We start from the raw sequence: 21,386 nt of genomic DNA on the forward strand, positions 1-21,386 counted from the left end.
GAATATTTTTTACTACTTCATAAATGGACACCTTAGAATAATAAGCTGTCGGGTTAGTAAAACCGCAATATCAAAACTGATTCAATCATACAGTTTCAAATGTACATAGACTTGCAAAACAATGGGATAAAGGAATATTCCTGAACCCTGGTTTATCTCATGGTTACTGTGAAATTATGTGAATGCATCAATGCAGTGCATGTTATCTCAAGCTTGCAGAGCTTGGATTCATTGAACGAGTTTACCAAAAATGTAAATGTATAACTAAGCTCCATTTCATGCTGAATAAACTAAATTATTAATATATCTTAATTAGAAAACTATCTTTAGATAAAATACATTTTATAAAAATCAAGAAAATCTTTTTTATTTTATTTTTTAAATCATTGATTTATTTCAACCCTGCTGTCTGTCCAGCGATGTGCATGAGTGTCTCAGTCGTTCGAGATTTTCCTTCCTGATTGGTTGAGACACAGCAGCGGCGCCATTGACTGCCGCTGCTGTCAATCAAAGTCAGCTAGCCAATCAGAAGGGAGAGGGAGCAAGGGACGGGTCGGGGCTCCGTGCCTGAATGGACACAGGGAGCTGTGACTCGGCTTGGGTACCCCCATAGCAAGCTGCTTGCTGTGGGGGGAACTGAACAGGAGGGAGGGGCCAGGATCACAGAAGAGGGACCAGAGAAGAGGAGGATGCGGGCTACTCTGTGCAGTGGATTCCACTGCACAGAGCAGGTAAGTATAACATGTTTGTTTATTTTTATAGGGGGAAAAAAAACAAGTTTTTACAATCATTTAACAAGTTCTGACCCATCTCACATAAAAAGTGGCCTTTGTGGCTTTTTTTCGTATTTTTTACTAGAAAATTACTTCGAGCCCCCAAACATTATATCTTCTCTGAAAGCAAAGGCCCTGGACAATAAAATGGTGGTTGCAATTTTTTTATCTCACATGATATTTGTGCAGTAGTTTATCAAATGCAATCTTTTTTTAGGAAAAAATACACTTCAGTGAATTCTACTGTTCACAAACACAATATAATACCCAGTAAATATTTTGGTAAAATATAAAAAAATTGTTATGCAGAGTTGCTAGATACTTAACATGTCACACTTTAAAATTGTGCACGCACGTGGAATGGCTACAGACTACAGTATTTAAAAATTTCAACAGGCAATGGTTTAAAAGCCTTTACTGGTTACCCAGTTACACCTAAACAGGAGGTCTGGTGCTAGAATCATCGCTCTCACTCTGACATTTACGGTGATACGTTGCGTGCGGTGCGATCATCGTTTACATATGCATGCGGAAACTACATGTGCATTCACATTTGCAAGTGGGAGCAGGGTCGCTTTCAATTTTTAAAAAAGTTATATTTTATTTGAATGTGACTTTCTTACTGTTCCTTTATTTTTTTCATTCAACATTTTTGCTAACATAAGGAATGAACAAAATATCCCTTGTGATAGCATGGGCAGTGATAAATACCATTTACTGAGAGAACTGGTCTATTAGACCCCAGATCTCTCCTCTGCCCTCAAAAGCATCTGATCCAATGGACATTGGTTGGATCAGATGTCCTACAAGCAAGTACCGTATATACTCGAGTATAAGCCAAGATTTTCAGTCCTTTTTTTTAGGCTGAAAGTGCCCCCCTCGGCTTATACTCGAGTCACTGCCGTCTGCCTACCTGATCAGCGTGTCATGCAGACAGACAGCAGCCAGCGTGTCATAATAACATACGGCAGCCATTCCACTATTCAAAATGCGCGCCTCCTCCTTGTCTGTGATAGGTAGAACACTCAATTTCCCAGCAGTCAGTGTTCAGTCTATCACAGACATCCTCTCATCCTCGTCCGTGGTATGAAGATGAGCGGACGTCCGTGATAGGCTGAACACTGACTTCTGGGAAATTGAGTGTTCTGCCTATCACAGACGAGGAGGAGGCGTGGCTTTTGAACACTGGAATGGCCGCCATATATTTTTATGACACGCTGATTGGTGCAATGGTGGCTGCAGATCGCCACACGGAGGCATGCACAGGACACAGAGAGGATGCAGATTGGCGCAGGGAGGCCTGCACAGGACGCAGGGAGGCCTGCACAGGACACAGGGAGGCATGCAGTTGCAGATGGGCATTATTGATCCTCTTTTCCACTTACAGTAGCTGCTGCATTTCTCACCCTCGGCTTATACGCGGGTCAATACGTTTTCCCAGTTTTTTGTGGTAAATTAGGGGCCTCGGCTTATATTCGGATCGACCTATACTCTAGTATATACGGTAACTTCTGTAAACAAGTAAATATACACGTATTAATGCCCTTGTCTTTTAAATGATGTTTTAATAATCTTGTAAGTAAATGTTATCATTTTTAATACAGTTGTGTATGTTTGTCTGCTTGGATATAGAAGTAAAGAATGACGTCACTTTCATAAGGGGCACTTATTAAAGGGGTTGTAAACCCTCAAGGTTTTTCACCTCAATGAATTCTATGCATTGAGGTGAAAAACCTTCTGTAATGCTGCATCCCCCCTGAGCCCCCATTTTACATACCTGTACCCCCTCTATCTCACAGCGAGGATGAGCACACCAGCAAAAGCAGGTGTCTCGGGTCCTGATTGGATGGATTGATAGCAGCGCAGCCATTGGTTCTCGCTGCTGTCAATCAATGATCCGTGGGGCGGGGCCAAGTCCTGCTTTCTGTGTAAATAGACAAAGAAGCAGGACACGGGAGCGCACCCACGCGGGTGTCCGTGAAGGAGAGCGCTTCTCCCATGGGGCACTCGAGAAGAGGAGGAGCCAGGAATGCCGCTGAGGGACCCCAGAAGAGGAGGATCGGGTCCACTCTGTGCAAAACCAACTACACAGCGGAGGTAAGTATGACATGTTTGTTTTTTTGTTTTTTAAACAACCCTGAACCTTTACAACCCCTTTAAAGTAAATACTTGGGAGTCCACATATCCACAGATATTGCTAGACTTTATGATGGCAATTACGCAGCACTCCTATAAGACCTATTACACAAACTGCTGCCACAGTTATAATGCATCTTTGAAACCCTCTCTACCGCCATCCCAAAAATGTTCTTAAATACACTCCATCCGATACATATGTACTGAATTGGGTCTGTCCCCAAAAGTGCACCATAGATCTTCATCCCTGTTCTGGCAGCTGACTCCAGTGCTTAGTAAAATAGGACCCATCTTTAAGAGGTTTCTCACCCTTTGAAACTGTGTTTCCATCCCCAAACCCTTACCCCAAGAATTTCCCAACTATACGCTGTTCTCCTAAACCTGGTGTACTTTATCACTCCCTATTCCATTCCTGTATGGTGTGAGACATGAACTGTTAATGCATCAAAGGCGACCTTCAGAAAAATAGTTCTCTTAAGTCATCCATAGCCAAGGAGACAAACTTTAAGATCCCATCATGCTGGTACAAATGGCATTCCACCATAAAAAATATATTTCCCTCTGCCTTGGACTGATGTTGGTGCTGCCAAGCAAAATAAAGAAGCATGTTATGTGTCAGAAGCATGTTACGTGTCTGGTGGTCATGCTTTTTGATGTGAAGATTTTTTTTCTCCCAAATCTTTACTGAATATGAGCAAGTTATGGGCCTTAAAGTCCAGACAACAGCAGAGTTTGCGATCCTTTCTCTGGGCTATATCTCTGCCATCAAAAAAGCTTAAAGCACTTCTTTCTCCTGGCCACCAGAACCGTGATCCTGATGCACCGAAGGTCAAACGTTCCCCACTCTATTTAAAGAATGGAATGCTGAAATTACTCACCTACAACACATGGAGGAGCTGACAGCCTTGTTGTATGGCAGATTGGGACATCTTCACTTAGAGTATCTGGATTGCTTTTATGAGCTTCGCTCAATTTCAAAACTTACATCTGTAATGCCGTCCATAGTCTTTTGACCTTGACTGGATCTTATCATCCCCCACGTGGACACTCCTTTCCACAAACCTCTCTCCTTTTATTTGTTCCTCACCCTCTCTTAGGCTGGATTCACACCTATGCATTTTTAGTGCTTTTTGCAGATTTGCACTACAGTCCATGTAACATGGTTTCCTACGGAACATGTTATGTAGTGCAAATCTGCAAAATGCAAAAAGCACTAAAAATGCATAGGTGTGAATCCAGCCTTACACTATCCCTTCTCACTATACCACCTTTCTTTTCTTGGTTCGTCTTTTATTGTATTTTTTTTCTTCTGATACATGAAGGGACCTAAATGCCCCCGCTACTCCAACCTATTACCTCCTACCACAATTGCCCATAGAGCCATAACCTACTATACCCATAACACTCCAGCTATCAAATGGACCTTGGGTTTTGTGGAACACTTGATTATTTGATGACTGTAGATTCTTTGACCAGTGTCTTGTTCCATTGTACGCTCTTACATTTTGCACACTGTCTTTAGATAGAAAATGCCTAATAAACTTTTACTATTAAAAAAAATGTTGGGTTCATTCTTAATTTCCCACTGCCACTCATACTATATTGTGAGCGGGCTCTTGGCTTGCTCACTTACAATGCATGACTTCTGGACCTGCATTGTATGTGATGATGTCAGATATGCAGCAAATGACAGATCACCAAAGAAAATTGGCTTTGGTGGACCAGTCCCATGGAGAGAATGAAGCTTCCAGGAGCAGAGCCTAAGGCCTGTTAAACTTGCCTTTTGGTTTACACCTAGACAAGAATCAAAATTTAGCCCTTGCAGTGCAGAGGGAGCCCCACTGCAAGAGTGGCTTTGTATTTTTTCCCCGGAGTTCAGTTTTAAGCAAAATCACAACTGTTCGTGTACTGTATCAGTGGTAAATAAAAACCATATGTAAAGGGAGCAAATATTGAATCATTGTTCTGCCCTTGATGTTTCTCTCAGCTGTAAGTACACAGAGGAATCTCTTCAACCTCATTCTCTTTTACAAGCTGTGTATGTGAGACATGCCATGAATACCAGGGCAGTGTGATAACTCTAAGATATTTGTGCAGTGTGCTGTGTTGTTTCAACAGACAGCCTGCGTTTCCCAGCAAAAGTCCAGACTAAATAAGAGTAAGCATTTGCGCGCATCCCCCTATTTTTTCAGAGTCTGCTATGTAGTGCAGCATTTGATGATCTAATAAATAAGTCAGTGATTACAGATCAAGCTTATTTGAGCCAGAATAGGAGATATTTTTCACATGTTTTAGTGCTAGTAAAATGTCGAAAGCACTAGGGATCGTCTGATTATCGGTAAGGCCAATTATTGCAGACCGATATCAGCATTTTCCGCAAAATCTGTATCGGTCGCAAACTAGACCGATGTTGCCAATATTGCTTCAAGGGGTTTTACCGGGTTGATGCATGCAGCTGCAGGCATCACCCCAATACCGTTCTTTAGAGCAGACGGTCGGCTCAGTAGCCGCTCGGCTGTTATTACAAGCAGTGGGAGGGGACATTCCCCCCTTCCCGCTACCTTTCGCCGCTCGCCCGGACTCTCCCGTCCCAGCGGGAGGCCCGAGCAACCAGCCGGCTGGCCGAAGACCCGAACAAAGCCAATGATTCCTTCAGGTCTCGGATCTAGTAACTGGCATCTTAAAGGTGCCAGATTAAAAAAAAAGAAAGTATTCAAAAACACCAATCTTGACGTTTTGAATACTGTCAAGTGCAGAGGAGGGGTTTGAGGTCTTATAGACCCCCGATCCCTCCATAAAGAGTACCTGTCACTGCCTATTACTGTCATAATGTTTACATTCCTTGTGACAGCAATAACAGTGATTAAAAAAAAAATGTAAAAATAAAAAAGTTAAATGTTCAGAATATCGGCTATTGGCCTGAGATGTGGCTGAAATATCGGTATCATATCGGCACCAAAAAAAATTATATTGGTCGATCCCTAGAATGCACACTGAACCAACCTATCATTGAAAATGCAGGGTAATATGTTGGCTAATCCCAGTTGTGTCTTTCTGAACATGTGCCATTATATATCATCATCAGCCTACCCTCCTACGTACATTAAAAGCAAAATACAAAAAGGAGGTTTAACAATCAAATTGAGCTTTAAAGCAAACCTGTGCTTTATAAAGTATCATTCTCCTTTTAAAGCCTCCCCCCCCCCCCCCCCCCCCCCAGTAGAGAAATTACCTTTGCTATTCTACTTCTTCATTAAGCTGGTGTTTCTAGAGGAGCATGTGACTCACTGCATGAGCACTGTTGTGTGGCTCATTGCTGGCATGTGGGATGAGAAGATGCTCAGGCCTGTCTGAGCTCATACTGGAAATCTGTTTGGAATTTACGCAAGGCTGGCTTTCCTCCTTCTATATGGTTAAATGGAGAGGCAAAGAGTGCAAGCATAAGTTGCTGGGTGGGGGGTGCATTAAAGTGAACTTGTTGCATTGTTTGTCATGGGCCAAGGTTCAGCAAAAATTTTTAAAAATGATATAATAGTCTAGTTGAAAGTGCCAATGGTGGTTCCAGGTGCTAGTGACAGGCTCATGTAACAATTATGTCTATGTGCTTTTCAATAAAAAAAAAAAAAAAAAAAAAAAAAAAAAAAGAAGGAATTAAATTAAATATAATAAGGCAAACCACTGATCCCCACCCACCCGAGGTTTGTTTGTCTTTAGCCCTAGACCTTTGTGGCATTTCCACATATCCAGGTTTGAATTAAACTGAAGATGTAACATCTTTCCTATTAATTGTTCATAAGAGTTATTTATTTAAAACTGTGTATAATTTTTTGCTTTTTAATTAAATCACTTACCTTATAAAGATAATAGAATGGTTTTCTGGTCACAGAGACAAATGCACAAGTGAACAACATTAGATTATATGAGGGCATGCTGCTTTTTGACTTAGACCATACTATTGTTTAAAAAAAAAAAAATGTCTGGTTCACGCTATCCCTGAGTTACATTATCTAAAGGCTGGATGTGCATGTGCTGAGAACTTGCATCATGTCCCTTTGAAGGTAAACAAGAGCACGGGATGAGCTGTTGGCATCTGGCAGACAGCTATCTGACGTGCTTCAGGATTTGTTGTCAGCCTAGAAAGCTGTATAACTGGTGGGAAACCAATGGGGATGTAGTCAGACAGGGAAAAGTATTGTGCTTTAACCAGTCATATTGTAGGGTAGAAATCACCAAATAAGGTTAAATGTAGGCTTTTTGCTGCACATCCAAGTCTCTGTGAAACGTCTGATTTGTAATGTTTAATAATTGGCTTTTTATTATTCAACTGCAGAAGAGAAACCCCACATTTGGCCTAGAGCTGTGGTTACATTGAAGTGGTTCTAGAGGCTCAAGGTTTTTTTACCTTTATGCATTCTATGCATGAAGGTAAAATACCTTTTTTCCGTGCAGCAGCCCCCCAGCTACCCCCCTCCCCCTCCCAAACACTTACCTGAGCCCCATCGCTATCCAGCAATGTGCACAAGAGCCTCAGCTCTCCGGGGACTCTCCCTCCTCATTGGCTGAGAGCCAGTGAGGATAGAGAGGAGACAGGGCCAAACTCTGTGTGTGAATGGACACTCAGCAGGTGGGAGGGGCCAAGAGCGCTGGTGGGGGACCTAAGAAGAGAAGGATGCGGGCAAACCCCAGAACACAGTAATTATTGCTAGCTGGTATAACAGCCACTAGCAATAATCGCTTGTAAAATCCAACAAACTGCTTGTATCCAAGTTGATCAATCAACTTGGGTACATTCAGCCTGCCTATACATGGTTTGAATCTCGGCTGGTTCCTGACATCTATGGCTTAAATATGCAAATAGTGTCTGTATCAGTACTGAAAGGATCCCTGATCAACTGTGAGACTCATTGAAAACAGGTAGGCGTTGCTCAACAAAAAAAAATATCCTTCACTTAAGTTGGCCATACACTGTACAAATTTTGTCCAGTTTCTGATGAACTGGCTGAAATTCGATCAGTAAGTGGCACTGTCGCCACCTGACATCCTTGGACTAAAAAAATGAGAGAGCTGGGGGGAAAAGTTTCGGCTGAACAACGGCTGCATCCAGTCGAATGCGGTTGCTGTTTGGGTATTTTCACAGCTGGAGGGGTTGGCTGTCAGAATACAATAGCTTCAGCAGAAGAATCATCCATTCACACTGTATAGCATTGATAGAGGAATCAGAAAAAAAATCTATATTGTAGCTTACTAGTCATTAGATGTGGTGGCTGAATTCATGTTCTTTTTTTCCAGGCTTTCCCTTTGTTTTTAAATTGTAATCATGCAAAAAAACAAAAACAAAAAACACGTCCTGTCTTAGGGTTACCACGCTCCACTTTTCCATTGCATTTATGAAGGGACACAGGGTTCTCACGTGGGCTACAAAAAATATGACACTTATGCTTCCAGGTAAGATTACTGGAAGTAACAAGGACACTGCATTTCTGACTATATCGGTGGGTTTTATCTGTACTTGTAAAAATGTTTTTAGCCTGAAAAATTAAAACAAATGCAGCCACCACATCTAAAGGACTGCTAAGCAGCAATATATTACATTTTTGTTATTGGGCTTAGTTATGCTTTATGTTTTGCTTGTTCTACACCTACCAAGCCATGAGCTTGGTAACTTTTTCAGCCAACGAACATCTTTCAGGTAAAAGTGATCTGGGCAGTTCTTGAGCCACACAATCAGTTTTTGGGGTTCTGAAGGTGTGGTCGGTGCCGGGGTGGTTCTGGGCTGTCCTGTTCCTCCAGGAACCGTGGTAAACTGTTGAAACTTTGAGAGCAGGAGGAGATCCCCTCTGCTGCCAATTATTCTGAATGCATCATGTATCACATCACTTCTGGTTACAGAGCTGGGGTAGCAGCTAGTTGAACATGATCTGTGCTTGATTTGCTACAGTGAAGGGCAGGGGACACATTTGGGGTTCTAAAAGACCCTGAGTCTCTATAAGAGGACCTGTCACACTTCCCCATGCTATCACTTAGGGGGCTTTTTTACCTCCATTGTGATGGCAATAAACGTAAATGTGGGGGGGAAAAAAAAAAAAGAGTTAAATTATAATAGAATTAAAAAGAAAAAATTAAATGCACATACCCCAATGCTAACGTGCAGCACAGGGCATGCATGTGTATTTAAACATAAATTGCGCCACACCTAAGTTATCACTGAAAACGACAGAACAAGAACAATAATTCTAGGGATATAATTCATGGTTAACTATAAACTGAAAAAGGCTTTTAAAGCGTAGCCTATGGAGAATTTTGGGTTCTATTATTTGTGATTTCACGGGTGTGATATTGTGTTTGGTATCTATTTACTCGGATAAACTCCATGCTTTATATTTTACCAAAAATTGAGTATAATACTGGGTTTGTTTGCACTAAAATTATTTTGTGTGGGGTTTTTTTTTTTTTACTGAAAAAATGAACAAATACTGTGCAAAAAATTGCAATAGCTGCTACTTTATTTTTGCAGGGTCTCTGCTTTCAGAAAATATATACTTGTTTGGGGGTTTAAAGTAATTTCTATTTAAAGAAAACACAGAATTTCCCTGGTAGAAAAGTGATTAAAGTATCATGCTTTACCATGGCGGGTTCCTCCAGCTATCAGCATTCTGGTTTTGCTTTCTTTTTAAAGCTGAGCATTATGTTCAAGGCTCCATCCACACCTGGGTGTTTTGTAGCTCGAAGCTTTAAAACGCTCCACCTCCAAATTTGCATGTATTTCAATAGCCCCTGTTCACATCTTAGCATCCTGCCACTTGTAACTGAACGCCTTTCACTCCAAAAAGTACATAAACTACTTTTCAGGCAGAGTTGAGCATTTTTGGCCCCATAGACTTCAATGAGCACACCTGAAAACACTTGATTCAAGCATATTTTATTGTTTTTTCTAGCATGTTTCAGGCATTTTTTAGCCTCTATTAACTGATCTCCTTCCCCTAGTGGGTTTGATTGGCTAAAACAAAAATGCCTGAAGCTTGAATACATATGTAAAACATTGTAATATGCCTGCAAAAATGCTCAAATGAAAACACCTGAAAGTTGCTCTGCTCAAATGTGAATGTAGTCTTCATAAAATGTGTTTTAGTTTGTTTGGACCAAGTTGGTCCAGACAAACTATTTACTTCCCTAACAGATGTAGTAGTTGTATTCGCTGTATAAACTGTAGGTAGCTTCAGCTGCATACAGCGGTGTGTTTAGACAGCAGAACGGGAACAAAATTGAGTTGAGCTGAGCTCTGCTCAGCCATTCTTAGGGAGCCTTACTATATATTTTTTGAATACCTGCAAAGCTACCTCTGGCTGAGCTGGGGATTGTGACATCATCCGCCTGCCTCTCTACCTCAGCCAATCAAAGGAAGCTTTGTATACATCAATAGAATACAAAGCTCCCTGTGAATGGCTGTGCAGAGATCAGTCTGACTGATTTTTATTCTGGGAATGGGATGGGAAGTTCCCGTCACGCTGCTGGAACACAGTGCTGTATGCAGTATGTAGCTGAGGCTATATACATTTTATACAGTGCACATAGCTGGTGCATCTGTTAGTGAAGTGCATAGTTCATTTGGACCAGCTTGTTCAAAAGAAACTATTTAACGTCTTGGCTCCAACGGCACGCAAATATGCAACTTGTCAGCGGGTATACCTTGGCGCCAAGCGACCACATATTTGCGCACCACACTGCTAACACAGCTGTGCCGAGAGCACACTCCTGGTACAGTTACCGACGGCTAACGGAAAGCTCCCAATTGCTTCTTGTGATCAGGAGTTTTCCGATCATGTGACTGCCATGACAGCCAATCACGGGTATCACATGATCATAAACTCCGCCCTGCCTCCCAGCATCTGAAATCCCATAAAGGGCCAGGAGGCACCAGTGCCAAGGGGATAAACTTCACTAAAACTTGGGGATCAGCTTTAAACCCCAAAATCTGGTGCTCTTTTTTATGCAAATCTCTACCAATTTTTCAGTAAAGAGTGTAAAGAAATATGTCCTTAGGTTTACTTTTCATACTATATATTATACAGCCCTGATCTGTATATGTTGTCTCTAGAAATGTTATGAAATATGAAGCTGTAGTTTTGTGAATCAACAGCACTGAACAGGGAGTAAATGCGTTTACCTTAAAGCGTTTGTTAACCTAAATTTTTTTTTTTTAATAAAAGGATCCTGTCCCTTTTAAAGCATGTTATACAGCACAATGCTTGTGCTGTGTAATTTGGCCCTTTCTATCACCTGAAATACCTGACTGATCCTGCCTGGCTATGAACTCCCCCCTGTAAACTGACCACAGTTTATCATGGCTGCTGAGCCCTGACACCATGGTCAGTTTACACGCCTCCGTCATCCGCAGCCTTGCTCTATCCCCCCCCCCCCCTGCTTGTCAGCTGGTGACAGTGCCCGCCCCCCTGCTGCTGAAATAACATCTACATCTTTATACTATCCGCTCTGTCTCCTAATCCTTTGTCCCCCTGTGTGTGTTTTTTTTCAAAAATGCAGTATATACCTCATTTCAGAGCGCTGCTAGGCGCTCACGTGACCGGCCGGCCCTCTCCACCTCCCCTCCTGACTAACGCCAGCGGGTAAATCTCGGCCCCGCCTGCTGCAGCTGTCAGATGGGGAGAGGAGAGAGCTGGCCTATCACGCTCTGAGGCGCTCTAAATTTGGTCTATACTGCATTTTTTTAATAAACCACCAACGGGAACACAGGATTAGGAGACAGTGAGGATAGTATAAAGATGTTAGAGTAGCTTAACAACCACTTTAAAGAGAAACTCCGGTTTGGATATGAGGAAAAAATGTTTGTTGCAGAGGATGCCTAAACCCCAATTTGTGTCTTTGTGCAGAGTTCTTCACCCAAGCAGGAAATGTCATTTTTGAAGGTGTTCTGTACACCAGTGGTGTACAGAACGTCTCTAGGTTGCCATATTGCATTGACTCTTACAGACAATCGCAGCACTGCAGTTTAAAAAGAAAATGTCATTTTTAATCATTGAATTATAGTGTGGCTGGTGTAGAAATTCTGTATGCTATATTCAATTTTTTTTATTTGCGATATTTTTTTTTTTTAATAAAGTGGAGTTACTAAATATTCGCCCTAAACAGACCACATATTGGTACTTTAAATAAGAAAAGTATGGGGTTTTCATTGCTTACATCTCTATTATGAATGTGAGTTTTTTGGCTGTCAATTTGATGCTTTTGCTTCAATGCTTTCTGAGTCTCTACCTAGAACAAATATAGAGATATGGAATTCTGGCACTCATTTACAGTATGCATGTGCCAGTAGTTTTGCAGCCGAACACAACCGGGCGTCTAACTTTTTCACAGTAGGGCCAGCAATGGCAGCCCTCATGTACTTTTCCTATGATACAGTCTCTTTGAGGAGTTCACCTTAAACCACAGCATTCTTCTTTCCTTCACCACAAGTGAATGTGCAGAATCTATACAGTGTCCTTTATTGGAGATCAGAATCATGAGGGGCCACCTGACATTGTCACATATTCAACAGGTTCATTTATCAGAATGAACGTTCAGCCTTCCAATTCTTGGAAGAGATCTGTCGATGAAAAATTAGACCGCGTTATTTGCCTTAAGATTATCACCTCTTAAAAATGTCAGTTTATTAGATGTGATGGAACACTACTGCTAAGTACAGTTGCTGTACTTTTATTTGTTGTATGTAAATCAGAGTGTTCATCTATTGCATTTTGAAAAAAAAAAAAAACAAAGTATTAGGCCATAATTGTATAAAGGTGCATTCCCTGAATTCCTCTAATCACAACAGTAATTTAAGTGATCTAGTAATTACTAAAGGGGATATTCCCGATAACGTCCTCCTACTGCATTCCACAGTTTAGCCTGTGTACATAGACAACAGACTGGCAGCCCTCCTACTGTCACATATGAGGACCTGTTTGTTTATTTCACCATCAAGATTTGATAACATTCTTAAATGAAATCTATCGCGATTCACATCACCTCTGTCTGTCTGCAGTTTTCTTTGGCTTACGAATCGTTTTCCTTGGCTGATGGCCTTTCATTTTTCACTAACATTTTGATTCAAGTCCATAGAGAGCTGTAGCCATTTCTCAGTCATAACAGCCGATGTGCAGAGAGTTGGCACCACTACCAAGGCTGGAAAATCGAAGTGCCAAAGTGTAGCTGTAACAGAATGTTGTGAACGGCTGAGCTTAAAGTGTACTTCAACTTGTTATGTGTTTCTATTCACACCACATGCCTATTTTTTTTTTTTTTTAAATAAGGTCCCTTTGATACTGTGGTTTCCCCCCAGCTTGGGTGCAGCACAGTGTACCTACAGTTTTTGTTTGGGTTACCCGTGCTTTACCAAAGACTTCAATCGGATCAGGCAGTTTTGGCACGTTTTCTGAAAGTGCACTAGAAGTCTTTTTGGTGAGCTTTCAGAAAGTGCCCAATTTAATGTAAGCCTATGGGGAAAGCACAGCTATTCCGCATGAAAACTGCAGGTACCCTGTGGGGAAACTGCTGCGAGTCGGTGTAAGAGGGGTCTATTTCTTACCTTTTAGATGTTTCACCTAAAGAGGTGATGTCATGGGTGACTGCAAGCATTCCTCAAAACGTTCAGTGTCAGTTTGTCTCAATAGAAAGGCTAAGGACATGATGAGCTTTCTCTTATTAACATACAATGGAGAATCCCAACGTCTGCATTTTTAACCCTTTGTTAGGACAGACAGTGTTGAAATCTAGTTTACAGCTGAAGAGGTGAGCTCTGCCAGCACAGTACAGCCAGAGTAAATTGACAAACATAGCTCCCCACCCCCATGATAAATGGAGAACTATGCAGGATTTTTCTTTGCTTGAGTTTCTAGAAAGGAGTATCTAAAAAAGGTAAGCTGCAATTTTTTAAATATGTGAGTGTAACAAATACAAAGTAGGTGTTAACCCAGTTTGGCTGCAATAGGGAAAATACCTTTTAAAGCCTCTTAGCATTCTCTTGTGCATATCTTTCAAACATGATCTAAAAGTGTATGTATATATATTTGAAGGATTTGACAAAGGAAATTGAAAACACTTGTTCTCACCATTCTGACACTGACTAATCAAAAATATATGAAGGTTATGAAAGTCTATTTTTGGTCATGGAACAAAAATATGCTGTAAGGGTAGAGGGCAGGAAAGAAACACCACCCCTGTGGTTTTGATATATGTAGGGTTTAACCACTTCCCACCCAGCCTATAGCAGAATGACGGGCGGGCGGTGGCTCAGTTATCCTGACTGGGCGTCTTATGACGTCCAGCAGGATAACAGCCGCCACGCACTCATGGGGGCGCACATCACGGCGATCCGTGGTATAGTATGTCAGTCTGAGACACCGCTACACCAATCTCGGTAAAGAGCCTTTGACGGAGGCTCTTTACCACATAATCTGCCGTGTCCAATCACGGGTGATCACGGTGTAAACAGGAAGAGCCATTGATCGGCAGCTGTCCTGACAGGGGGGTCTGCGCAGCCCCCCCCCCCGCGAATGCCCACACTGGACCACCAGGGAAGTCCACAACAGATGGATGACCAGGAATTCCACCCTAGACCGCCAGGGATGCCAGTAAGTGCCCAAATGACAATCAGCGCCCACACATCTGGCCAGTCAGTGCCTGCCAGATGTCTCCTCATCAGTGATGCCCAGCAGTGCCATCCACGCCGATCAGTGCCCACCTATGAGTGCCAATTAGTGCCCACCCGTGCCACCTATCAGTGCCACCTGTAGGTACCCATCAGTGCCGCTTATCAATGCCCATCAGTGCTGCATACCAGGGCCACCCATCAGTGCCACCTCATCAGTGCCAACTCATTGGTGCCACCTTATCAGTGCCCATTAGTGCAGCCTCATCAGTGCCCGTTAGTGAAGGAGAAAAAGTATTTATTTACAAAAATTAACAGAAACAAAAATCAAAATTTTCGGTCTTTTTTTATTTGTTGCGCAAAAAATAAAAATGCCAGCAGTGATCAAATACCACCAAAAGAAAGCTCTATTTGTGAGAATAAAATGATAAAAAAAATTGTTTGGGTACAGTGTAGCATGACCGCGCAATGGTCATTCAAAGTGCGACAGCGCTGAAAGCTAAAAATTAGCTTGGGCAGGAAGGGACAAAAGTGCCTGGTTAATGTATATTCAAAAAGTAAGGTCAATTATTGTATCTTTCACACGTATGCCCCGTACACACGGTCGGATTTTCCGATGGAAAATGTGTGATAGGACCTTGTTGTCGGAAATTCCGACCGTGTGTAGGCTCCATCACACATTTTCCCATCGGATTTTCCGACACACAAAGTTTGAGAGCAGGAAATAAAATTTTCCGACAACAAAATCCATTGTCGGAATTTCCGATCATGTGTACACAGATCCGACGCACAAAGTGCCACGCATGCTCAGAATAAATAGAGATGAAAGCTATTGGCTACTGCCCCGTTTATAGTCCCGACGTACGTGTTTTACGTCACCACGTTCAGAATGATCGGATTTTCCGACAACTTTGTGTGACCGTGTGTATGCAAGACAAGTTTGAGCCAACATCCGTCGGAAAAAATCCTAGGATTTTGTTGTCGGAATGTCCGATCAATGTCCGACCGTGTGTACGGGGCATTGCAGCTCTCATGGGAAGGCCATGAGTTTAGTAAACACAACGGTACAACCATACAATAAGGAACAAAACAAGGTAACTAAATCATTTCACGCACACTTTAGGTCATGGTTTCAACCCAACAGCAATGACAGGCCTAGAGTCTCTTTTTTTTTTTAAATTAAAGTGATTTTAAAAGCAGAAGGTTTTTATCTCAATACATTCTATACATTAAGATAAAAAGCCTTCTGTGTGCAGCAGCCCCCTCAACCCCCCTAATACTTACCTGAGCCCCATCTAGAACCAGCAATATTGTAGGAGTGTCTCAGCTGCCTGCTCCCGCTACTGTCAATCAAAGTCAGTCAGCCACTGGATAGAAAAAGAGGGACGGGCCAGGGCTCTGCGTTTGAATGGATAAGGGGAGCTATTGCTTGGCTAAGGTGCCCCCATAGCAAGCTGCTTGCTGTGGGGGCACTCAACAGGAGGGAGGGGCCAGGAGCACCGAAGAAGGACCTGAAAAGAGGGAGGATCTGGACTGCTCTGTGCAAATCCACTGCACAGTGCAGGTAAGTATGACAGGTTTGTTATTTTTAACTATAAAAACAAGACTTTAGTATCACTTTAAAAAAAAAAGTAAATGGTGTCAGAGACAGCCGGACTATAGAGCTCTTTATGGTGGGCCACCAACACCAAGTGTATTAAGGTCTGTGCAACCATTTATTTTTTTATACAGCGATTGGCGTAGAGGGATTCTGGTGCCATTTATTGCAAAAGTAAAGTTAGGTGAAATAAAAACATTTTTAAAGGTAAAGTCACTCTTTAAGTTTTAACCATTTGAAAAATCGAGTTCGGTGGTTTAACAGCTAGACATCGCATGCAGCAATGGGCTGTTTGACTGAAAGGAGAAGAAAACATCTAGAGGGCATAATAAAGGAAAACCTGTACCAAGCTTTGGTGAAAAACTTAAATGATTTGGAAAATGTCATCAATTTCACTTCTTAGTTTTTTTTCTGCTTCTTCAAAGAGAAGTGCGGGATATAAAAAAAAAAAATTCAAACTTGGCTAGGTGAATGCAACATCGGTCCTATACTGCATCTGTCCCCTGCCATCTCTAAGGCCGAGAACTGAGCGATTAAAGACCGCTGATCGCTCAATTCTCAGGTTCGCTCTGAGCACAGAGCGGTGACTGTAAGTCTCTGCTCTGTGTTCTGCCCCTCCAATGCTCACTGGAGTGCTGGGCTGTGGAGGGGCAGCAGCACGCTGAGAGGCTGAGAAAGCTGCTGATCAGGCAACTGAGTGGATCCCAACATTAAAGTCAGGATCCTGGCTGAGTTACATCAGCCGACAGCGGACTTTAGCCCACTGTCAGCTAAATATGCACTCCTGTGATCCACAGAGGAAGTAGGGCAAAAAGATCTTTGTCCCTACTTCTCCTTTCATCACTATTCTGGACTCCAACAAACTCTAAATTTCACCCTTCAAATATAAGCAACTATATGTATTACTCTTTTAGACTTCTGACACGTTTTTCTGTGATTCAGCTAAGAATTACTCAAGCTAATTTTTTTTTTAAATGCACTTTTTACAATTACAATTGGTGAACAAATACTGGCTGAACTTTTCTGATTCCCATGTTTGTGAATCTGCAGCTGGACTAACTTTAAAGGATTTATGCACACTGCCGTACAAAAGCTGAACAGCGTGCAGAGGATGTATACTGGCATTTCTGGTACCTTTTGCTGTCGCATACAGCTGCAAATTGAGATGCATTAGAAGAGGCAGCAGTATGCAGTTGTGGGCAAGGGGTTGCGTAAAGCACCTAAATGTGCACCGATGTATGTTTTGAATGCACACTACCATGATGGCAGCAGGTTACAGGGAATGTCATTACTTAAGCTCTGCACACTGTACAGCCATGAGCATAAATCCTTAGACTTCACCTGTCTCACATATTGATAATAATAGGTTGAGTTTTGAGTAAAGAGACAAGACCTGGTGATCTACCATGAGAAGTTAGGTATAGAAGAAGGTATTAAACATGTTATTTATAATTTTATTTTGATGAAGTTACCATGTTTGTTTTCCAGTGAGGAAGAAGTTTCTCGTGTCCAGGAGTTGATCAAAGACCCTTCATACAAGGCCAACCCCCTGTCAGCAGTGTCGGCGCACCTGCTGAAACGTTTGAAAGCTGAGCGAGAAGTCCCGCCTAACCTCTGATGAAGTGGCACAGAGCATTGACTTGACATCTGGGATGTGGTAGAGAGGTCGAGACACAGCCTGCTGCAGGAAATGCAAGAAAATGGCAGCAGATTAATAAGACAAACTCTTCCACCAAAATTGGGCTAACACTACAGCCACGTATGCAAGAATGTGGTCAAGTTTGTACTGTCAGAAACATCTGGCAGTGGTTAACACATGTTGCCTTTTGAAACATTTATTACCTAGTAATTATAAAACAGATGGACACAGATCATCTCATACATATCTAAAACCTGGATTATTGCAGTAGGGACATGACTTCCAAAGGTTGTCCTTGGTTTCTAAACTCAAAAAATGTTTTAGTCCAACGTACTGAACACAGCTTTATTAACGAGAATTTCACCTGCTTTACTGGTGTTATTTTTACACTTAACCCCCCACTCTTATGACTGCTGGGTTGAACACAAATGGCATATTTACCCATTCAGTGTTGTCCTGCAGTAATCCACTACAGCTTGGTCCTGTGCCACCATTTTCTTTGCTGACATCATCAGGGAGCCAGTTGTCTCTTCCAGATCCTAGCAGCTGGTCCCCTGCTGATGCTCCACTGCACTCCATAGCAACCTGAACAACGCGTGATGTGGGTATCCCTTGAGGCTTTCCGCAGGGGCCTAAGCAAAAAGGGCTGAAGTGTAGAGTTTATGAAGCAGAAGGTAATTCCCCACAAACAAAGAAAAATTTGTAGTGCAATTTCTTGAAAGGGGGGGTATAGAGGAGTGAAATTAACAAAACAAGAGCGTGAACGTTTGCCTTTTGGTCCATGTTGTACTTAAGTGAAACGATACAAACAATGTGCATAGACCTTAAAGCTTGATTAGATACATTTTATTAATCGATGCTTAGGTGTTTCCATTAGCATAATTCCAGTCACCAGATAACGTGTTGTTGGCAGACCTGTTGCTTATGCGTGATGATGTATATGAGTTCATGCTTGTAACTCACCACTTTGGGTGCAGCAGCTGCTCCAGGCTTCTTTGCAACCATCTTAACACATTTAGGGCTTGTTTACACTTGTGTCTCCCTCTAGAGAGGTGTTGTGTCGCCTCCTTGCCATTAGTTTTGGCCCCTAAAAACCTGTGCTATTGCACCACAACTGCATGCATTGCACACAGTTTCGGGGCAGTTGAAGCGCGAGCCCCATTCAGTTGAATACTATTGCCGAACACAACAAGAGGGTTAATTTTTGCCTTTGCAGCTGAACATGTTGCCAAATGTCTAACATGGCAAAGGGTAGGCTTTACCGCCCACACGCCCGTCCCTGGGCAGCCACTGCACACTCCCAGCACAGAGACAGAGCTCAATCATGGGCATCTGCTCCAGAGCAGTTCACTTCCAACTAACCACCTGTTAATAAAGCAGGTCTTTTGGAGTGCAGTCGTCTGGACCTTTTAACTCTACAGAGACAGCTGCCAAAGACAGCTCTGGGTCCCTTTTAATAATTGGTAGTCAGTCGGACCGTCTTCCGATACTGTGACAGCCAGTCAGTGTTCATATGATCACTGATCCTTCCCACCCCCACATTCAGAACCTTTTAAAGGGATGTGTGGACAGGAAGGAGTGTATTTACTGCCTCCCACAACCACAAGTTTAAGCTAACTTTAAAGTAGGCCCTAATTCAGATTTATCACTATGGCAGCACAGAAAAGCTTTTGCCATTGGGATCCTTTGTAATCTGATTTCTTACATTTGTATACGGGTCAGTTTTTGTTATAACTGCAACGGCATGCTCTTATGTAATAATTTACTGAAAAATCTCAGGGTTTTATTTACTGTGCTGTCCATATGCCTTAAAATTCAATGCAATTAGATTTGTAGTATATTGGCTCTTTGAAGAGATGACCTTTGTTGACAACCGATCAAAACAGTCACCCCAGATAGATAGAATCTAAATAAAAAACACAACATGCTCCAATAATTGAATAAGAATAGGATACTTTTAAAATTGCGACTGTAACAATTGTTTAAATGTTGTACACTGCTCATACACCAAAATGTTTTGCTATGTTAGATTAAACAGTGGCATATGTGTTGGAAATTCTGAAATTGGAAGGATAAAATAAAATAAAAATAGTACTGCCTTTTTATTGTATGTTATTGTATAGAATTGCATAAGTTAAGGTGAAAAAAAAGAATTTCTATCTTGGAAGCATCTCAAATGAATTTCAAACTGCTGCCATTGACACAAGCCCAAAGTCTGTTCACATAGACCCCTAAAGTGAGCCCTGACTTTGATTTTTCAGTGTGGAAGCACCAAGAAATGTGCTGTAACTGCATCTATGGCACTGTTTTCAATTCTGGGCACATTAATATGTACTAAAACTATTAAAGGAAACCTTTCCTGAGTGACAAATGGGGGCTGCCAATGCTAACCCTTTTCTAAAAATGTTAGTCTGGCTTTTATGATAACCCACTTCTTTTTATATTTTGAGTCACGGACTTCACAACAATACAGATCACGAAGATAAGAGAGAAGTCAGAACTCCTTAATGCTTGCTTGTTCCGAGTAAGTATTAAGGCATGGGTGCTCAACCTGTAGCCCTCTAGCTGTTGCAGAACTACAAAACCCATGAGCCATTGCAAGGCTGACAGTTACAAGCATGACTCCCAAAGGCAGAGGCATGATGGGACTTCTAGTTCCGTAACAGCTGGAGGATCTCAGGTTGAGCACCCATGTATTAAGGCAAGGGGGTCAATGGGCAGTCAGTTAACTAGTATTTGCCGAATTAAAAGGCAGCAGTGGCCAACCACCAAGCTTCCCCCTGGATAGGATTCCTTTTAGGATTCAGTGCTAGACAGTTACTGCAACTGCTATTTAAAGTGATACTAAACTGCACTGTTTAATTTACATTGCCCCTTCTATTTCTTTATGTAGATGATGGCACTGTAATTATTTTAATAACAAAAACATCTAAGTACCTTTTTCCTAATCAATACACGGCTGTCGCATGACCCAGCTCTTTCCCAGCCTGTCTGCAGGGAAACACATGCACCACCTACCATAGCAATTTATGTAACCGAAATATGGGTTCACTCTCTCAGCACACTGTATGTAATCACATAAGTCTGAACTGGTCACCTGACTATATTGGTACAGAATAATAATTCTGGTTAAAGTGTTACTAAACCCACAACAGTAAAATCAGTCTGTATATGCAGTAAAGCATGCTTGTTATACTCACTGTGGAACCTAAGGGGTTAATCCTCCGCATTGTGTAAAAAGGCTGTTTGATCCAGTCTTCTCTGATCCTCCCTTCCTTCCACTGTCCCCTGATAATTTCCTGATAACACAGGACCTATGAAGTCTGTCTGCGATACACGTTCACGTCATGAACTAAATCTCAAAGGATGCTCTTAGGTATTACTGTGTATATATAAGGGGTGCTCTTAGTAGTTGTTTCTGTGGGCTTATACTTGGGTATTGCAGAACATCTGTAACATATTGTACATCACTGAAATTAGAATTGACCTGGTACGATAAATCACTCTTGTCATTTCACGCATCACTTCTTATGGAAAAGTCTGTCTTACACTGGCTTCATCTCCTATCTGGGAATCCCTAAGGCTGCTTTCCCACTG

The 21,386-nt window shown here is 42.0% G+C and overlaps 1 protein-coding gene across 1 annotated transcript in view; it reads left to right on the plus strand.

Annotated features, from left to right (window-relative positions):
* SLX9 (SLX9 ribosome biogenesis factor) overlaps nucleotides 1-19,888 on the plus strand; it is a 290,807-nt gene extending 270,919 nt beyond the window's left edge. Inside the window, exon 6 of the mRNA XM_073633478.1 lies at nucleotides 17,639-19,888. Coding sequence (XP_073489579.1) covers nucleotides 17,639-17,768 — 130 coding nt within the window. The 3' untranslated portion in view covers nucleotides 17,769-19,888. The remainder of the gene's footprint in view (nucleotides 1-17,638) is intronic.
* The last annotated feature ends 1,498 nt before the right edge of the window (nucleotides 19,889-21,386 follow it).

Source organism: Aquarana catesbeiana, linkage group LG06, assembly GCF_042186555.1.
Source record: "Aquarana catesbeiana isolate 2022-GZ linkage group LG06, ASM4218655v1, whole genome shotgun sequence".
Taxonomy (NCBI): Eukaryota; Metazoa; Chordata; class Amphibia; order Anura; family Ranidae; genus Aquarana; species Aquarana catesbeiana.